General features: G+C 45.0%; 1 protein-coding gene across 13 annotated transcripts in view; it reads left to right on the forward strand.

Moving 5' to 3' along the window:
* The first annotated feature begins 496 nt into the window (after window positions 1–496).
* Window positions 497–21,444, forward strand: part of CADPS (calcium dependent secretion activator) — a 334,379-nt gene continuing 313,431 nt past the window's right edge. For 6 of the 13 annotated variants that reach the window (XM_079958116.1, XM_079958110.1, XM_079958105.1 and 3 more), the window contains exon 1: window positions 498–1,428. In XM_079958116.1, the coding sequence (XP_079814242.1) occupies window positions 1,075–1,428 (354 nt within the window). In that variant the 5' untranslated portion in view covers window positions 498–1,074. Of the gene's footprint in view, window positions 1,429–21,444 lie in introns of all 13 variants that reach the window. The other 7 variants (XM_079958109.1, XM_079958115.1, XM_079958104.1 and 4 more) reach the window with 2 other exon arrangements.

The raw sequence follows: 21,444 nt of genomic DNA on the forward strand, positions 1-21,444 counted from the left end.
TGCTTGCAAAGCCGCTCCACGTTTCCTTCCTCCGCCCCACCCCATCCCTCGAGTAAGCGAGGCAGGGAAGAAAAGTCAAATCAGGAAGAAGGAGAAAAGAAATCAGGGCTGGGAAATCAGAGGGGTAGCAGGAGGGTGCGGGAAGGAAGGAAGGAAGGAAGGAAGGAGGGTAAGGGCAGATGCTTCTTTGGGGGGGCGTCACTTTCCCAAACAGTCATGTGCTACGCTCTCGTGCAGGGAGGGGTGGGTGAGGAGGGAAGAGGAGGAGACGGGAGCTCTGAGCCTGCGCAGACCGGGGTCGGCCGTTCTGCTTGTTGTTGCTGCCGCCGCTGTGGCCGCAGCTGCGCCGGGCGCTTTTCAATGCCTCTGCAGTTGGCTGCTTACATTCAGCACCCTGGTCAGCTCCTCTCGCCCTGCGGCTTTATTATTGGCTTGACGGGAACTAAGCGGGAGAGCGAGGCGAGCGAGAGAGGCGGAGAGGAGCGCGCGCGGAGGAGCACCATCTGCCTAGCTCTGTATTAATAGATCGATCGCAGGAGGGGCCGAGCCCGGCCTCGCTGGAGGAGAGAGAGAGCGAGGCCAGCCGCGACGGCAGCCTTTGATCCCGACGCCTTTCTCTCTCTGTGCAGCAAGCAGCCGAGCCAGTCCCGGGTAGGCAAGAGTTAAAAGCCATAAACCCACGTAAGCGCTCGTTTGCTCTCGCTCGCTCTCTGTCTCTCCTGTTGGGAAGACGGCGGCGCCCTCTCGGCTGTCAGCTGCATCCGAGCGGCAGGCAGCTCGCCTCCTCGGGCACCGGCTCCCCGGCGCGACTTTTTCCTGGAGCTCGGCTGGCGCGATTCGGTGGCTGAAGTTGCAGGGAGCTGAGAGAGTGGTGGCCGAGGAGGAGAAGGACGAGACTTTATTCGGTTTGCCAGCCACCTTTCGGCGGATGAGCCGGAGGAGACTGTGAAAGGAGGGCATCTTGGAAGTGCAAGCCGGGCTTTGTGCTGCCTGCCTGCCTACCTGCCTGCCTGCCTGCCCTCGGTCCTTTCTCCCGCTTAGAGCTGCGCGCCAAGGGCACGATCCGCCGCCAGCATGTTGGACCCGTCGTCCAGCGAGGAGGAATCCGATGAGATCGTGGAAGAGGAAAGCAGCAAGGAGGTGCTGGCCCCGGCGGCTTCTGGGGCACGGCTCTCGCCCAGCCGGACCAGCGAGAGCTCGGGGGGCGGCGGGGGCTTGCAGCCCAGCAGCCGGAGCGGCAGCAGCGTCCGGCCTTCAAGCCCCAGCCCCTCGGTGGTGAGCGAGAAGGAGAAGGAAGAGCTCGAGCGGCTGCAGAAAGAGGAAGAGGAGCGCAAGAAGAAGCTGCAGCTGTATGTCTTCGTCATGAGGTGCATCGCCTACCCCTTCAACGCCAAGCAGCCCACCGACATGGCTCGGAGGCAGCAGAAGGTAACGCCTGGACGGGGAGAACAATGGAGGGCTGGCGGGCACCCTGCAAAGAGGCAGAGATGTCTGCGGAGGGGAGCGGGGCAGACAGGAGAAGCATCACCTGGCGCTCAGCAGAAGAGGAGGGTCAGAGCAGGGAGGTGGGAGAACAAGAGAAGCAGAGCCCCCCAGGGACAGTTAATGCTGCACTGTAAGTCCCCCCCCCCCCCAGGTTGACAGGAGGAGACCTCTGTGGCCAGCTGACATGGGAAGGCAACCCTTCCCTGGGCAAGTTTTAGGCATCATGGCCAGCCCTCTTTCTTAATACAATATAAAAAGTGCATGTGCAGCCATGATCTCATCCCTCTCTACAACAAAACCCTGGCAGGAGGTGCAAGCAGTCCCTGAAGCTCAGAGAAGAGAGACCTTGTCAGAGAGAGAGAGAGAGAGAGAGAGAGAGAGAGAGAGAGAGATATGGCTGAGTCAGGTTTTGAACCCAGCTCCCCTTGGTCTGCATCCAGCACCACCACAGAGGTGGGAAGTGGCCTGCTGAGCTGGAAAGGCTGGGAGTTGCCTGCAGCATTCGAATGCAGTAAGAGGAGAGGGAGCGGGAAGGACAAGAGGGAGACACACATACACACCAGAGGGGCCTCTCGGCCCAAGATCAAGGCAATGGGAGTACTGCTGGAAGCCAAAGGGATAGAGGAGTGGAAATGAAGCAGAAATTTGCAGGGATGGGAAGAAGAAAGTGAGAAACAAAGGCAGCACCAGAGAAGAAAGTAAGAGAGAATCCACCCAGCATTGCTGCTTGAAGAGGGATAACCCTGGCAGTGGACAAGAAGTCAGATGATCTATATCCCCCCCCCTCTCTCTCTCTTTCTCTGTCTCTCTCGGCTGCTTCCCCTGTGCCTTATGTAACTGCAGCTATTCCCAGAAGAGGCCTTTTTTTAAAAAAAAAATAATAATAAAAAAGTCAACACACCACAGAGCGTAAAAGCAGGTCATGTGTTTCTGGAGTCCTGAAGGGCTCCTTCACTCCCCTCTTGCACCCCCACCCCACCCCTCTAGTCCCAAGGTGACTGTTGCTGCACCCGCTGGAGAGAAGCAGCCAAGCACTTGCTCTCCAGGAGCTCTGAGCAAAGGTTACTCTGGCCCAGTTGCCTGCCGCGCTTGTGCTACTGTAAGAACCAATTATTGCAGCAGAGCTTTTGTGTCCCTGCTGGAGAAGCCCCAGCCATAAGCCTTCTCGGTGCAGCGTTTGATGTTTAACAGGAGCATAACATGCTTCACGCTAAGTTCAGATCACTTTCTTTTTCATGCCTGTTTTTTCTTTCTGTCTTCTACAATGCAAAAAAGCACTACAGATGAGCTCTGCATAATTCTTTTGACCAGCAGCAGGGGTACCTGCTGCACATGCACACTAAATTTTAAATCAGAGACACACCGAAAGTGAACAGAGTTTGAGTAAACTGAAAGGGGGATGAAATACCTTAATTTCTCATGTGCTTAGTACTCTGTTGTGTGATCCTAGCCTTCTGTGCACATCTATTTAAAAAGAGGTGTAATTAATCCAGCCGTTGTTATGCTGCGTCCCGTAGTTGATGCATTTTCTAGTTATAGTTTAGTACTTTTAATATATGGTGTGCTTCAGCACTGCTGTCTTCTTTGGGCTTGCAAACAGACCTGTGAAGCAGATCACTAGAATCTAAACTTTATAGCTTGGAAACTGAGACTTAGAGACAGAAAGTGACTTTCCCAAGGTCAACCACTGAGTTCCTGCCAAAATAGAGATTTCCAGCCCAAGAGCCAAGTCCATCATATCTTGTTTTATTTTCAAGTATATCTCACTGCACTGAATGGAGCATAAGATTGTAGCCTAAAGATGCAGTCCACATCTCATGGAAGTAGATGGCAAAACTCCTACTGATTTAGTAAACCTTACTGCCTTCGTACAGAGTATTATTAAACATTGTGCAATTAAATAAATTGCACTCTTTGCAGTAAAGGTAACTCTGAGCTGCTGATGGTTATGTTTATATTCCATGAATTCCAAATGAGTTATGTTTAGGAAAGGTAGTCAATTCTCCTTTCTGTCATAATTTTTGTTGCGTAAATGAAGGTCATAAACTTGAAACTCCCACTGGAATCAGCAGGGATAGTCATAAATAAGTAGTTTGTCAAATACGAACCTAAGATGATAAAGAAAATTACTACTCCACTAAGGCCTAGCCTGGAAAACATGCTTGTGAGCAGATACCTCTATATTTCTGAATGAAACCTAGCTTGCTCTTGTGGTATGAGGAAAGGTTCCTTTCCAGTCAAAGTGCCGGCAGGACCTACACAAGATGCATTCGCCAAAGGGGCACCACAAAACTAGTAGCAAACAGGTTTTATTCATATTTATTTATTTGTGTGTATGAGAGAGAGATAAGGAGAGAGAGAGAGAGAAAGAGAGAGATTACAAGAATAAGGAGGGACACGGAGGACCCAGGTGGACTTTGAAATAGGCAATACAATTTAGCTCCCAATGAAAAGAACTGCTATTGACACTTTCAGTTATAAGGGCAGGGTCATCTATCATCTAGACAATCACAGCAAATTAGTTTGGTTTTGTGTGTTTTGTGAAGAACACCAGATAACTCAGTTGCATCTGCCTCCCTTCTCATTCTCTAGCTAAGTGATGCTCTCACATAGCTTTTTTAAACTCTATTTGGGGGAAAAACAAAAAGCAAAGTTACATTTAGTTTATTCAAAACCTTAGAGGCAAACTTTTAAGAATGCCAAATGGCTGCATGCCTTACCAACGACCTTTCTAAACCAGAACGTCTCTAGGACATATTGATGGAAATGACATTCAAAAATTCATTCAGTTTGTCGCATCACAAGGCTATTATTAGCCCATTCGAGAAAAAGGAGGCTGGAAAAAAATTATTCAGGGGAACACAGTTTGCAGAGGAACTAACTGGAGAGTTTAGTGTGGAAGGTCAAACACTTATACACATGTATTATCTATATGGGATACATTGATGATAGTGCATATTATATTTGAATATTATTGCCTTGGGTGGTTTTAGGTTTGGGGTTGATGGTTTTTGTATCATGCTGCTGACAGTTGTGCATTTTGTTATCCCCTCTCACTCAATGCAATATAAATTCTCCATATTATATAAGAAGGGGGGGTGAGAGTAGTAGGTTTCAAAAAGAAAACTTCATTTGAAGGTAGACAGGGAGCAGGTGGAAGGGGTGCTACATGGATTAGAAATGTTGAGCTCTGATGTGGAAGGCATTCTTTCAAATGTCTGCTCAGCCATAATACTTTGCTGGGCCAGCCACCTTGACTTGCCACCTGTAAAATGGGAATGCTTCTGTTGTGTGAGGTTGTTGCCAAGATAAGTTTTAAAACATTGCAAATATTGTGTGGTCTGGTGGGTGGGTGGAAATCCCCAGCAGAAATCAATAAGGTTATGTTGAAATCAGAATTAGTATTCCCCTCTCCCCTCTCCCCCCAAAATAGTAAATGAGGATGCAAACATTTAGCAAATATGAAAACATGGTGCAATCTCATACTGAGCTAAATTGCAGTGGGATCTGATCTGGCTGAGTGTGGTTCTCCAGGGTCTGTAGCCTTGGGAGCCTTTGAGGTGGAGATTCTGGGGACTAAGGAATTTGGGACCTTGCTCAGCTGATGCATATACTGTACAATCTTTTTCTTTCTTTTTTATATAAGAGAGAAACAGTGCATAACATAGGTTTACAGCTCAATTAAGGCAACAAACTTTACTTGAAAATAATTTAACTCTCTGTACATCAGTGGTAGTATAGTGGCCGAAACACTTGAGTTAAACCAAGCCAGGGTCCTAAATAGTAAATGTGACACAACTGGCTAAAGCACATGGCAAGGGACATAAAACCTAATGGGGCCATATTATGAATTAAAACAACCCACGGAAAATTTATCCGTAGAGATGAAATGAATGCATGAATGAATGAAGATGGCAGAATCAGAATAGTCCATTGACATCAAGATTCTATCACTTATGTTGAAGCTAAGGGGGGAGTGCACTGACCAATATTCAAGAACTGCTTTTGAGTAGGAGAAGAGTTTCCATTGTCTCCCTTCAGAGTCTCCAGCTGTGTCTAAAGAATAGGTTTTAATGCATATTCTTAAATTAGCACTTCCATAGAGATTGCGTGAGATGATTCCACCTCTTGCTATTACTTAGGGAAAATTCTCCTTGTCTTCAATACATGCACTGCCTTAAGCGAGATTTGAGCCTCAAGCAAACTCATTACTGCAACAACTAATTTTAGCAAAATGATTGTGTTATGTGTTCATTTCTGTTTCATGACTGGCTGTTTTTATGAGTGGCAGATTCAAAAGTGAATTGAGTTGAACTCATGCTCTTTCTATGACCTGCTAGTGTTGCATTCTCAACATAAATACAGTATATCTTGTTTTGGACAATCTGAATGGTATCCTCCAGATATTTGAAGAGTAGTTATGATGAGCGCACATGGTCGCTCTTTGAGACAGATTGGTTTCAGCAAATATCTTTGCCTTCCTACATTAAGAATGACTCATTTGTTCAAGATCTTTTGGAACTGTTGACAGAGATGTCAGCATTCTGAGACAGAGAGAATCTGAGCCTGGGTGGGGGGAGGAACGGCGTGGGGGGGGGGACCACACACAACTTTTAATTCCTCCACCATGCAAACTACTCAGCCTCCAGAAAAGAAAGAGGCAGTCTTTGATACATATTTATACTGCTCTAAAGAAGAAACAGCCACTCTTGTTTTGTTTATTGATTGTGAAGCTGCTTTGGAGCTGGATGAGCTCAGCTTCTTGTCCGTCTGGAGCAGGCAAGGGATTGTAAGACAGTTGCATCAGCTGCAGTTTCATTGAAGGGATGATGAGGTATGCTAAAATGGCAATGAGAGTTGTTTACATCACTACGTGTTTCAAGAGCCGAAAGGTGTTTACTTTGTCACATGTTTCAAGAATTCTGAACAGAGTTGCAGCATCTGAAGTCTTCAGAGCAGCACAGTGGGCTTAGTCTCCCCATTCTGAAAAATCCTTTCTGTTGCTTTGATCCCAGCAATAGTTGTAATGGCTGAATGCTTTTATGAAAACAGGGAGTTGCTGAGGTTAGCACAAGCAGGGAAGTTTAGTTTAGTTCCATATTGCTTTTCCACGGTAAGCTGTGTCCAAACTGCCTTTCTTCCTGAGGGTCCACATGACTCCCAAGGCAGCCACCCATCAACACTGTCCAGACCCAGATCAGCTTAGTTTCAGCAAAGTGGTGGCCTCATGCACATTCAAAGCAGGAGTGTTGCTTCCTGTTTCAACACTTGAGGCAAAACAGGAACATGCTGCCATCACACCCACCCACACCACTGGTGCCCCACCTCTCTAATCTGTGTTGCACGGTGGCACCTGCAAAACCCTAGCAGTGGAATTGGCTTCTGGAAAGACCTCTTGCGCTCTGTGAGATCTTGTGAGATTTTGCCGAGATCTTGTGGGATTTGGGGATTAGACTGAGTTACCAAACTTGGTATGCAAGAAAGGTTATCCATGTTTTGCATAGCAAGGCATTATTCCTTGTCGGTTACCTCCTGCACTATTTTACTGCCTGAAATCCCCACTACTCTTTCAAGGGAAAATTTTAAAAACTGAGGAAGAAACGGAAATTGACAGATTTGCCCTTCCCAAACTTTAGTCGCTGGAAGTAAGTATATATCAGTGTTCATCCCAGTGCTGAGGGAAGCTGTGACCTGAGGGCCACACAAAGTCAAATTTTAGTATAATATATGTACTTTGAATAAATGCAGGTGACAAATTTCTCTATCAGTGGAGGTAGTATTCATTCATTCATTCATTCATTCATTAAAAGAAGGAAACAGACTTTCATTTGTTTGTATTAGGAGTAGGCATGTTTAGGATCATTTTCTCACACCAAATGGAAAGATAATCAAATCTAATGGCAGGATCAGTTGCTTAGGAGTGTGATCTGTGGACTTTAGCATGTAAAAAGAGAAAATAACATAGCACCAAAGATCTCCGTTCTCAACACAACTGTCAGCATCATCACCATCATGCTTAAAATAAATTATGCCCTTCACAAATAATTAATGAAAACAAGCTCTTGCCCAATACCAAGTTTAGAAATGAGATAAGAGGAAAAGCACCAGGTAGGAGAGAAAAAGGATATGCAAAGAAAATTTAAACTATCTCTCAGCAATAGAGAGATACTCGGATCTGCCTTCTAAGAAGAGGCTTCAGGTGGGCTGCTCAATGGCAGGCAGATTGATGACAGAAGTATTGGTCGTTCTACAACTCTTCTGCCCCTTTGCAGTTAATGTTTCAATCCTTCAACTAGGGACACAATATTAGGAGGCAGGAAGTTGCTGTGGAAGTTTCAAAGGATGGTTTGTGCCACTGCTGAAGATATGTGTGACAGTAATATTTGGGGCTCAGAAAAAGGTCAGATTGCTTAGAGATGCTCACAGAGGGACTGGCCCAGCATTTCTTCCTGAGGTTGGGGTTCGGCTGCCCTGATGGAGTTACTTGATGGAGCTTTCAGCTCCAATATGCTCCTACTGCCTGTTTGGAGCACACTGTGGTCTGAATCGGGCAGGTGTCATCCTCAGTGTGGTGTAGTGGTTAAGAGCAGTGGACTTGTAATCTGGGGAACCTGGTTCGCTTCCCCGCTCCTCCACATGCAGCTGCTGGGTGACCTTGGGCTAGTCACACTTCTCTGAAGTCTCTCAGCCCCACTCACCTCACAGAGTGTTTGTTGTGGGGGAGGAAGGGAAAAGAGGTTGTTAGCCACTTTGAAACTCCTTTGGGTAGTGATAAAGCGGGATATCAAATCCAAACTCTTCTTATTCTTCTACCGTGGGAGTGGTGAAGGCATCGTTTAGCTTTTTGTCAGGCAGATGGACTAGACCTACTGCTCCACCCCAATTACAAGTTTGAAGTGTTCTGAATGAAACCGTGGACATCTTTTCTGAAGGTGCTGCTGTGTAAGTTTCTCTTTGGGACAGAGAGAGGTCAGATGGAGAGAGATCATGTTGGAAGGAAAATTAAGCCACAGAGGAATCAGCTGCTATTGTTCATCACGATCATTTGATTGTGTGAGTTCATCCAAGAGCTCAAAGCCTTTTGTTTCATCTACATGGTTGCTGCTGGAGTGTTGGTCGCCTTGTTATGTTGGCATTCGTCTGTCATGCGAGACAATATGCGAGATAGACGATTATTCTTTGAGTGTTGCGTTTCTTTGCATCCTGAATGCATTCTTAGTTTCTTAATAACTTCTGCAGAGGAAAATGTACATATGTAAATTCAGTGGCCATATCTTTTAGTCCAATAGAAACAATCCTTTTGCCTGTTTTGTTCATTAGGCCCAGTTATGCAACCACCATAGTGCTGTGTCAAAATTTGAATCCACTTTATTTTTCTGTATTCAGAGAGAGGGTGTGGGGAGAGAGACATAGGCAGAGATGGATGAACTTGCTTTTGCAGAAATTTCAAAGGGAAAGGAAAATTTCAGTGAAATTGTTATGAGGAAACTGCTGGTTTCTTGGGCTTACTTACCAGGGCTCCATGGAGGGGAGCGTCCTCTTCCATTGTAAAAGCATCGCTTAGCAATCTGCAGCCTTTCTGGGTACCATCAAAACCCCATGATGCCCTTTTCCAGGAAAATGGCAACTGAGAAGCTGCGTACCACATACTTGTTATTATTATTTTTAGCAAAGTCCTTTTGCTTGGAAAGAAATCATTAGATATTATCAGGAAGCCTCTCTATTTCTCTAGAGAGATGTAATGGGCATTTTATTTATTTATTTATTTATTTATTTATTTATTTTAATTGCTGTTGTCTGCCCTCTTCTCTGGTGCTCCACAGGCAGTATCCTTGATTGTGTGTCTTCAGGCACCAGGAAAGATGGACTCTGAAGCATCTGAAAGTTGAACAATTTTTAAAAGTTAAAAAGGAAACCAGGGGAAGCTACAGAGGACTGCAGCACCATGCTCCATAAAGAAATGTAACTTTAAAAAGTTAATTTTGCATAACTTCAAAAAGTCTTAACCCTCTCCTGAAATTTTCTGAGAAATTCTTTTCCCCCCATGGTGAAAAGGAAAGAAAAAATTGCTACCCTTGGGGAGGTGCTGTAGCACCTTAGGGAGGTGCTGCCTCCCGTGCTGAAGGGGGGTACCAGGCTTAATCCCTGGCAGGAAATGTCACCTGCCTGAAACCCTAGAAATCTGCTGCCAGACAGGACTGAGCCTGATGGACCACTGGTCTGACTTGGTGCCAGGCAGCTTCCCATGACCCTCTTGCACAGAGGGCAAAGTGCTTCTCAAAACTGGAGGATAAGGGTTGGGCACAGCACTGGTACCCAACATCTCTCATGCAACCGCTATTAAAATCTTGCCTTAAATGCATAAGAAATTGGTTTTCTTTTTTTAAAAAAAAAATAGCTATTGTAGCAAATGCACATGTGCACATGGTAGATTTGGATCTCACCAATGTGCAGGTAGCTTCTATGTGGCAAACAGTAGGGCATGGGTGCTACCTGTGAGCTTCCTGTGGGTTGGTGGCCACAAAGAATTATAGAGTTGGAAGGGACTGTGGAGTTCATCTAGTCCAATGCAAGATCTGCTGTGCAGGATGCAGCTAGAGCATCCCTGACAGATGGCCACCCAACTGCTGCTTAAATTAGACAAATTCACAGAGGATGTAGCTATCAGTGGTATTAAACTGGGAGGGGTAGCTAATGCCATAGATGACAGAACTGGAGTTCAAGATAACCTGAACAGAATGGAGAACTGGGCCTATCTAGCAACATGAATTTTAATAGGGACAAATGTAAGGTTCTACACTTAGCTGTACAAATATAACCTGGGGGACATCTGGCTTGCCAGTAGTACATGTGAAAAGTATCTAGGGGCCTTAGTGGACCACAAGCTTAACATGAGTCTACAGTGTGATGCAGCAGCAAAAAAAAGCCTATTCTAGGCTGCGTCAACAGAAGGATAGTGTCTTGATCAATCAAAGTTAATAGTACAGCTCTATTCTGCCTTAGACTACACCAGAAGTACCATGTCCAGTCCTGGGCGCTGCAATTTAAGATGGATATTGACAAGCTGGAACATGTGCAGAGGAGGGCAACCAAGATGATCAAGAGTCTGGAAACCCTTATGAATGATTGAGGGAACTGGGTATGCTTAGCCTGGAAAAGAGGAGACTGAGAGGAGATATGATAGTCATCTTCAAATATCTCAAGGGCTGTCACATCAAGAAGAATGTTCTGATGGTAAGAGCTGTTTGAGAGTGGAATGGACTCCCTCGGAAGGTGGATAATTTTCCTTCGCTGGAGGTTTTTAAGCAAAGGTTGGGTGGCCATCTGTCATGGATGCTTTAGTTGAGATTCCTGCATTGCAGAGAAGTGGACTCAAATGGTCCTTAGGGTCTCCTCCAAGTCTATGATTCTATTATCATAACTGATAAATGACTGTTGATATAGGTAAAGGTAGCAATGAAAGGGTTGTAGCTTGGTAGTAGAGCATCTGCTTTGTATGAAGAAGACCTCAGGTTCCATCTCTGGTGAGGAGGGAGCCTTGTCTGAGACTCCAGGGAGCTCCAGGGAGTCAGTATAGACAACACTGAGCTTGATGGATCATTGGTATGACTCAGTACAAGGCAGCTTCTTATGTTCCTAATGCCTTTTGACACTAAGCAAAGCTAACTATGTCCTTAGGATTATTCAGTAGAGGAGAGGTCTTTTGGGGGTAGCCTCAGCCTGAAATGCTCTTTTTTTTCATATAGAAAAGGAGATTCCCTGCTTTTGAATCAAAGGTTGAGTCATTCTTCCCAAAATGGATTTGGAGTCATCCAAACAAAATGGATGACTAAATTAGAAGTTGGAAGAGGGAACATAGATTGCTGGAGGGAAGAGAGTGGCAGTGGCAACAGGAAGTGAGTTATGCCAGCACAGTGTACAAGTCACTGAGCTCAGTCAGGAGCAAATAGCAACATCATTACAAAAATCAAGTTGTATTTGGAAGCCAGTTTTGTATTGTGATAAGTATCATGATTAAAGATGTTGAAAACAGCCCCAAAAGTAGTCACAAATGCTACTCAGCGAGCATTGTTTTCTTTTATTTGCTTTTCTAAGTAAAATTAATTAAAAGAAGCTGTGTCAGAAAATTATTTTGAAACAAGTTTTATAGTGAATTTGTAATGTATTGTTATTAATTAGTTACATTTATATGCTTCAAAATAAGCTTTAAACAAGTATTAATAGTTACATTATTAAAGAGCTAATTTGGTGGAGTTCACTCTCGTTTAGTGGAGATGTGCCATGTATGAAATGCCATCTTGGAAGCAAACCTGGAACCCATCTATAGAAGGCTCATAATTCCAGGTAAAATATTCCTCCAATTCATTTTCCTGCAGCCTCGCCTCCTCTTAATTAGAGTGGATTTAAATGATTGCCGTTCACTGTCTTCTTCTACACTCTGTTACTTTAAGTCAGGAAAATGCAAATAAATACCTTTCAATCCAGGTTGTTACTTAACCATTTATAATTACTGAGTGGCTCTTAAATGCCAAAGATTACTGCCAGTGCCGCTGGTAGTTGCTAATTTGTGGAGAGTTATCAACTCAAAGATACTAGGTACTGCAAAAACCGATGCAGTGCAGAGGCATATTCAGATTGTTCTTTTGAGCACAGAGTAGAATTCTGTCTTTAGAGTATTATTTATAGCTGCATTCTACATAGTCTAGACACTTTCCCTGAAGCAGTGTGCCTTTGTGTTAGTAATTTCAACCACTCATAATAGGTTTAGCATTTATCATTTATCTACCTACCTCCACAGGGGTCTTTTCCTCCCTTATTTCATTCACAGTGATCACTGAATCATTTGCAAAGCAGTTGATTTGGAATCCTTTTGCCTTGGCGTATTTGAAACACTCTTGCTCCAGTGACTGATGCTGAGAGAAGATAGATCATACACAGCATTTTTAAGCATGAAAGTGAGCCACTGGAATCCTGTATAAATCCTATGACCATGTGTACACTAAATCATGCAATGCCAATTAACTTTGTATAATGAAGCAAGAAGAATCTTACATAAATTATGACCTATGAAATTGAACACAGCTCATCAGCTATGTATTCTGGCATGCGTGTTACATTCAAGCACAATGTCCCGTTAAATACAGTCTCCAAACTCCCTGTTTTTTCTTTTCCCTTAGCCTGGGTGAGTCCCTGCTGCAGGGACTTCTATAGAACCTGTTAATAATTTTTTAAAAACTTGCCAGCACCTGTGTAGAGTCTGAATGAGTAATTGAGAGTCAGCAGACAACACAGAGTATAAGAACATCCCTGATGAATTAGACCAAAAGTCTACCTAGTTCAAAAACCCATTTCCCGCAGTGGCCAACCAGGTACCTATGGGAAACACACAAGAAGGACATGGGTACAGTATCTCATTCCTACTGTTTACCTCCCCAGATGCTAATAATCAGAGGCATACTGCCTCTGACCCTGGGGATAATATGCCCAGCTTATTCTTTATTGGGAGTGCAACATCCTGTCTTAGGAAAGACCCAACCTAGAGACGGCCAGAAAGGTAAGAGGTCCAGTTAGCAGACTAGGGTGCTGGAGAGTACCAGAACTGACAAAACAGAGAGATGGTTCACAGATCCTGGGTCTGTAGAATAAGGAAGGTCAGACACAAGGCTTGGAGGACCGTGGACAGATCCCTAGGCAGGGAACAACTTCCTCCAACAAACTCCTCTCTAGCTGAGGCCTTCTGTCTCTCTAGTCCCGGACTACCTTTCCCAGGCACCACTGTCTTGCTGAAGAGTAGAGATTATTCAATGGGGCTAGAGATAAACATCCCAAACAAGCCTTCACCTGTTTCCTACCCCATGTGCTTCCTGTACAAGTGGGCATCTATGAGGAGTGAGAGATGCCTGATGTGGTGGTGTCCATACAGCAAGCGCTGAGGAAACTGTCTCTAGGGATCCAGTTTGAGTGTCCCAGGGACTCATGGCTGCCACCCTCAGAGTGAATATCAGTGCCTGTGTCTCATTGCCACTGCAGGCTGTACTGATGACCTGAATCCAGTCAGCAACTCCTCTGTTGTGCCTGAGCCCCGGCTACCAACCAATATCCACATTCACTTTTCCTTAAAAAGTGTGTCTCTTCCCATTGTCTAACTTGGGTATTGCTTCTCAACCCACATCCAAGCACCTGTCTTTCCCTTTGCCAAGGGATCAGTGTTTACAAAACCCATCCCTTCATCCAACACAGCCAGGCCATAAATGTTGTGGGAGGAGAAAAAACATCTAATGTTTACCATTTGATTGAGTGGGTTTCAAAGTACCCAGTACCTGGATGCAAAGCCCCAACTGGACCAAATACAGGGCCATCTGTGCCTCCGGATCTTTGCCCAGACTGGCCTCCACAGGTACAAATAAGCTCTGCCAAGCCAACAAACTCTGGTGCATTTTGCGGCCCCTGCTTGTAGTTCATCACACACATCAGTGTGATGGAGAGAAAACATCCAGTCTGCTGTTAATTAAATAAGGACTGAAGCCAGATAATTTGGTTCTGAATTAAGCAGAGAACAATGATGCATCTTATGGGGACCAGCATCCTGCTCATTCACGAAACCTGGCCCTGTTTGCTAAGCACCCATAACCTAACCACGTTGCATCTGTATGGATATGATTGGTGCTTTTGTTGTGATGGTGCTCAATGGCACAGAATACCAGCACCTCATTTTCTGCTGTCCCTGGTAGAGAGAGTCTGCTAGCACCTCTGGCGCTTTTATTATGATAAGAGTGCTGGCACCTCATTTTTTACGAAAATGAGTAAGGCTGCCTTACAATGTGTATGAGAGAGAGAGTAGGCTGAGAGAGTGTATTTGTTCCCCGAAGGAACATTAGGTGCCTGCTAGTGATGGGACGAACACCCCTTGTTTTGCTTGGGGTTGGGCTTAGAAAACTGCACTGTTTCCCCACAAAGTTTTGAACATAGCATTTGCTCCTACAAGAGGCACTGATGGCCACCACCTTGGACAAATTCACAGATGATAAGGCTATCAGCCAGTGGCATGCACTCAGTGGACATGGGGAACTTGGCTAGTCCCCTCAGGTGCCTCCTTCCCAAAGCCCAGGAAGTTTCTGCCCATCTTAGGGAGGGAGCTGTGATGCTCCTGCATGTGATATCTCTCTCCCCCCCCCAATTGCCCTCACAAGGCCGTAACTGTTCCCCTATGAAAAAATTTACCGCACACCACTGCTATCAGCAGTTACTAGACACGATGGCTATGTTCGTTCACCACTGCTGAAGACAGCATGCCTCTGAGTACCGGTTGTGGGGAATCAGAAGTGCTGTTGCCCTCAGGTTCTGCTTGGGGGTCCCTAAGGATCTGACTGGGCATTCTGAAAACTAGATGGGCCTTTGGCCTGACCCAGGAGGCTCTTGTGTTCTTATTGGTTTTTGGAGCCCAGTTCAAAGCCCTCCATGTCCTTAGTTACATAATCGGAAGTGCAGGGGGCTCAGAATCTGTCCCCCAACTGCCCAGTGAACACAAACCCTTTCCTACCACCATGTGATAGAGTAGCTTTTAAACTGATTGCTGGGGAGGGGAGCCAGCAAGAATTGGGGAGGTGGTTCAGAGGAAATCTCTCCTTTGGGATGAAGATGATAAAATTGATGGAAATTTAAATATGTGAGCCGTAAAACTAAGCACTGTGAGTGCTGGGTACAAAATAGCAATTCACAGAGGACAAAGCACCACAGGTCAAAATGTAGAACTTGAAGAGATAGTGCATGCTTTTTTATTTTGTTTTACATGTTGCTGGAAGCCTCCCAGAGTGGCTGGAGAAACCTGGCCAGATAGGTGTGGTGTAAATATTGTTGTTGTTGTTGTTATTTCATGCCAGTGTTTACACGCTAATGCTAGAAGCTGCCGAGCTAAGTTGGGTGAACTGGAGAGCTTGGTCTTAGACATAGTGGGTAGAATGGAATACCAGTGGGATACAGTTATCTCTGGATAGGAATTCTGGAGGAGGGGTGGGGAAGGCTGTAATGGAGGTGCACACTAATAGGTGGGCTGTACCAATCAACACAAGTACACTCTTTCACACAAACACTTGTACCTGTGTTCAGCGTGATTTCTGACCGAGCGTTTGCTTGTCTTCTTTTTGAGGTGCGCATGAGCTGGGAAATACATGTTTTGAGGGCATCACTCATTTGGATCTGTGTGCCTTTGCAGCAGAGAACAGGACTGTAATATTATCAATGTGCTCAGGCTGCCTTAAAGTGGTGTAGCTCTCTTTCTTTGAGAGAGACAGGACTTCCTTGCAAGCAATTATGCTTGGGATCATGGCGATAGGCTGGCTTCCAAAGGCCTTCAGAAGCACCTCACTTCTCGATGCAAGAGCTAGCTTGCTGTGTTTGGCCACGGGGGCCTCCATTTTTAATTTCTGCTGTGTCAGTCTTGTTGGCAGCAATCAAACATCATCTCCAAGTCAGCAGTGTCTGAAGGCAGGGCCAGATCTGCAGCCAGCCTTGGCTTTCCAGTATTACGTTTCGGCAACGACCTTTAAGATGCGCTGCCATAGAATCTCCTGCCGTATTTTATTTTTATTTGATTTTTTTAAAGCTAGCGGGCCAAAAGCTTTGCTCAATTTATGAGAAAAGAGGAATAATGAACCTATCTGTGCAGAAACTATTGCTATTGCCATCTGTGAGGCTAAGGTGGGGGTACGAGTTTCTAAACGTTGAAGAACCGGTTCTTCCAAGATGATCTATTGCACCTTTATCACCATCTGGCCTTTATTGTCTCAAATGTGAGGATTTAATACCGCTAGTCTAAAACTGTTTGTATATGCTGTGAGGTTAATGAGGCTCTGTGAAGGTGAAAGGGAAAGCAACAGAAACCTTCCTGCAGGGCTGCTTGTATTTTTTCAATCGGGAGGCTACAGGCAGGCAAAATCTGTCCTGGGTCTTTTTATAACTTGCTACAAAGTGCTTGGGTTTTCAAATCCTATTGGAAACAATAACTATTACTGCCAACTGGCTATGGACTTGCACAAAAGCCTGAATGGAGTCTAAAGATGGTTTTCAATTAAAACAGAAAAAGCAAGTTTCTGTCCTCTTTTTCCAGGGACACGTCCACTTTTTCATGGGCGGAGTCATCATAGCGATCCACAATTAAAAGCAGAAGTTGATGAATGTGTCCTCTTTTTTGCTCTTCACAATATGGCAACCCTAGTTTCTAGCCTGTGGGAGGACAGTTCGAAAGAGGTGTGCTATTACTCTTATTAAATAGCACCATCATCATGCATGGCAAGGGCCAAGAAGACAGGTGTGTTAACATTCTTAAACTCTTTTTTCCCCAATAATTTTTATTAAGTTTCCATTTGCCAAATTAAACATATCATACCAATTAGGCCAAATTATATCAATACACATCATAAAGTCCAAATGTTTTCCAAATTAATTTTTTTTGTGGGGGGTACCCATGTAAATTAGTTGTCGAGACGGTTTTTTGAGGGGGAGGGTTATCAGGTACTCACATAAAAATAAAATTAAAAAGTCTTTCCCCTCCCTCTCGTACCATCCGCATACAAAAATGTCGGCAGTTCTCTGGTGTTATCTCTGTTCCTTCCGTCCTTCGTCCTTCCGTCTCGATCTTCTTCACTCAGTGGTAAATTTATTAGCAGATAAAAGCATTCCTGATTTCTCTTGAAGCATGTGCGTTTATTGGTCCAATTCTTTTCTTCTTTTTAAACATCGCAGCCAGGCTCGCTCCTGAAAGAAGCTGGCAGGGAGCTCCAAGCTTGCCCAAGGGCTTTCCACCTAGTGCCTCTCACCCCCTCCTTCATCCGAACTCGGGGGTGATTTATGGCAACAGCAGGTGAGGCAGCGTCTTTTCCTTCCCTGAAAAGACGAAGGGTGGCTGATGTACTCCCCATATCAGCCTCTAATTCCCTCTTGCAAGCTGGACAAGATGTTGTTAGCAGCCATCTTTCAAGGCGCCCCTAGTGGCCCCCCGTTAACATTCTTAAACTCAACACAGGTGAGACAACAGACTGTGGACACAGTTATTTCAGGGACACGTACGTCAGCTTAGGTACAGTAAGATTGGAAGACTAAGGAGTTGTGGTGAAGGCTTCTTGGGAAAGGTGGGTTCATTATTTAAATGGCAGTGCCCCCGGTAGGCACCCCTTCTCACCTTCTCACCACTTCCCCAGTTGCCCATTTGGTAGCCCTCTGCCCCTGGGCAGGATATAAGTGGAGGTCTTCTGCTCAATGTGGGCAGGTGACTAGACAGTGACGAGAAGCAAGGAGGTTCTAGGGCTTGACAAAGGGCCCTCTGCAGAACAGTGGGCCTCAGCAGGCACCCGCTGATACATACAAGGGACACAACTCTGCTCTAGGGCTTGGCATAGCTGGTGACCTATCCCTACGTCCTACATTCAGTTGGATAGCTCACTTGGTTAGAGCATGGTGCTGAAAACGTCAAGGTTGCAGGTTCAATCCCCGTAAAGGACAGCTGCTTATACCTGCTGCATTGCAGGGAGTTGGACGAGATAATCCTCAAGGTCCCTTCCAGCTCTACAATTCTATTATCCTGATGCCAAATTCTGAGGGGAAGAATTCACACAGAGGCTTTAGAATAGGGAACACCCCCAGCTCAGGAACTGAATGCGGCCCTCCAGGCATCTCTATACAGTCCTCAGGGCTGCTAGGCCACAGCCCTCACTGGTTCTGCTTCACATCCTGAGTGGTTTTGCCTAGCTGGATTGTGCCCCTGAGCTCCTCTTGCTTGTCTGTATGGAGGTTAGAGAAGGGTGTATGAGTGAGTGCAGAAACTGGCCTACCACATACAGAGGTAAAATTTGCATTTGTTGCTCCGTCCACTTTTGCCTCTGGCTCCACCCACCAATGGCATGTGGTCCTTGGAAAGTTATGGCCTTCAGAATGTGGTCCTCAGTCTGAAAAGGGGTTCCCCATTGATACTCCCAGGCTTACCTGGGAGCTGGGAAGGCTCACCTTATCCTGTATGGGATAAAAGTTAAGATATAGAGGTGAGGGAGGATTTTTGTAGTTTCCTCTCTCTTTTCTTCTAGTTTCTTTCTTGTTATTATTTTTTTGCAGATTAATTTGTTCTCTTTATTGTGTTGTGAAAAAACTCAATAAAACTTTTTTTTAAAAAAAAGAAAGAAAAATTTTCCCCATCCATAATTTAAACTAAAGCAGGCATGCTCAACAGCTGAACACGGTAGAATCGTATATGTGCAGAAAGCCACAAAAGTTTCATCAACAGGCTATGTTGCTCCAGTGGAGAAACTACCAAAATAATGTATACATAGATTTTCATCTGTGTATGTTCCCACTGCAAAAGGAGGGAAAGGCGTTTTTGCCAATTTCGTTTTCTGTCAAAGTCCCTCTTCTGCTGTGGCACTGTGCTGAACCACGTGGGAAGTGGTGCAAGGGCTACAGCAAGAATTATTTTTACAAATGTTCCTTCTCCTTCCACCACTGGAAGTCTCCTCTGACTCAAGCACCTTTCCTTGAGCGGAAGGACCAAAGCCATTGCTTTCATCATGAACTGTTCAGGTGTACCCGTTCCTGCCTCTAGCAGAAACATTCCTGCGCTTCTATAACCCAGATGCAGTCTTGTGAAACTGGAGTCAATATTAAGAATTATCCCACAGCGTGGGCTGCTGCAATGCTACAACAAGGGAACAGCAAATTATAGGGCAACCTCTTTATTTATTCCACCATGCGCATTTCATTCCCTTACACAGTAAATCTTCATGCGCTGGGCTGTCAAATACATGTTTGAACTGTAAGGCAGTGGGCTGAGGAATACAGTTGGCGTTTTGAGCGAGAACAGTTGGTGCGCTCCTTTCTCCCTCTTTTTCTTTATCAGTATTGGCATGGCTATGATGCAGAGTTAGGATTTGGTCTTCCAGTCCACTGTAAAAGCCATTCACACGTTACAGGTCAACATGCCAGGGTTTATCATCATTAGGTGTATGCCTAAGCTGTAGCCAAGCTTACCTTTTGGAGTGAGTGTCCATGTGTACCTATGCGATTGTGTGTGTGTTTAAAAACTTGTATTTATCTCAGACAAACAGTGCATCGTGACATTTCCTCCTGAGCTGCAACTGAAGCATGGGCAGCCAGGGCAGCTGGCTTAGTGAATGCCTAAGACATTCACATTAGCTAAAGTGGTACTTCAGCTTAAGAACGGTTTCAGGTTAAGAACGGACCTCCAGAATGAATTAAGTTCTTAACCCGAGGTACCACTATAATGGTAAGGTTGGGCCTGTGAATAAAATAGGGCAAGGAGATTGGCTTTATTTGGGTGACTACAGCCCCATTCCTTTTGCCAGTTCTATTGAATCATAGAATCATAGAATCATAGAGTTGGAAGAGACCACAAGGGTCATCGAGTCCAACCCCCTGCCAAGCAGGAAACACCATCAGAGCACTCCTGACATATGGTTGTCAAGCCTCTGCTTAAAGACCTCCAAAGAAGGAGACTCTACCAGGCCAGGGTTTATCATCATTAGGTGTATGCCTAAGCTGTAGCCAAGCTTACCTTTTGGAGTGAGTGTCCATGTGTACCTATGCGATTGTGTGTGTGTTTAAAAACTTGTATTTATCTCAGACAAACAGTGCATCGTGACATTTCCTCCTGAGCTGCAACTGAAGCATGGGCAGCCAGGGCAGCTGGCTTAGTGAATGCTTAAGACAGGCACACTTGCTGGTTTTGTTTTTAAGGAAAGAGCTGACTTTTACCATGAAACAAACAAGCAAAAACCTTCCCATGCTGATTTCTTTAAACATAAAGAGACGTCACTAAAAAGATCAAGCTAAAAAGAATATCAGTTGGCTGTAGGGCATCCTGCCTACTTTCCCATGCTTACAGAAAAGCCCAGCTGAGACTTCCAAATGATTTTCAGGAAATTTGGGTAGCCAGAAAGGCTGCAAAGTGCAGACCACCAGAGCAACAATTTGCAGAATGAAAGGGAAAGCACCCATAATCACCCCTTGGCCACCTTGAAAGTCAGGTAAGCACAACAAAAGCAGCAGTGATTCCACTACCACAGGGCTGTTGCAATAGCCAGTTATAATAATAATAATAATAATAATAATTATTATTATTATTATTATTATTATTATTATTATTAATTCATACCCTGCCCATCTGGCTGGGTTTCCCCAGCCACTCTGTGACTCCACCCTACCAGGTGAGCTTCTCCAGATTTCAGCAAGACAGTTGGTTAGAGCATGGTGCTGGTAATGCCAAGGTTGCAGATTCTACCTCCGTATGGGATGGCTGCATATTCCTGCATTGCAGGGGGTTGGGCTAGATGACCCATAGATCCCCTTCCAACTCTACAGTTCTATCATTCTATGGTTCTCTCCCCTTTGATAATATGCAAGTGCAATTTCTTTGCTCATTAGGTGTTGGATAATGGGTGTTTGGGGTGGGGGTTGCTGGAGACATTTTCAGCACAGCAGTACATTAAATCTATAGAAGTTCCAGGTTTCAGTGCTGAACCTATTGTTCCATGGCCAGGGGGCCATTCCTCAGTGGTAGTTCACCTGCCTTGCATGCATCTCCAGTTAGCAGTGGAAATCCCTTGTCAGAAACTCCATAGATCCTCAATAGGCAATACTGAGCTAGAACCAGTGGTTTGACTTGGTATTAAGTTCCTATGTTCTTGTGTTCAAAGGCTTGTTTATTTCAGCCACAGTTATCTTGCTGTCCTTGTCTGCAGAACAAGGAATTCCAGAGTGGTTTTCCCCCACCCACACTGACAATTTGGGGTCACGTATTGGTCACAACCCTATAATCCTGACTGACAATCATGTGACAAAAAAAGGTGAGTCAGAAGCCCTTGATCCTGGCAGACGTTCTGTCCCACTTCAAGCTCTGATCTAACATGGAAATAAAACAGAAGCTGAATGTGAGGATTCCTTATTCCATGATTGTTT

Source organism: Podarcis cretensis, assembly GCF_951804945.1.
Source record: "Podarcis cretensis genome assembly, chromosome: 2".
NCBI classification, from domain to species: Eukaryota; Metazoa; Chordata; class Lepidosauria; order Squamata; family Lacertidae; genus Podarcis; species Podarcis cretensis.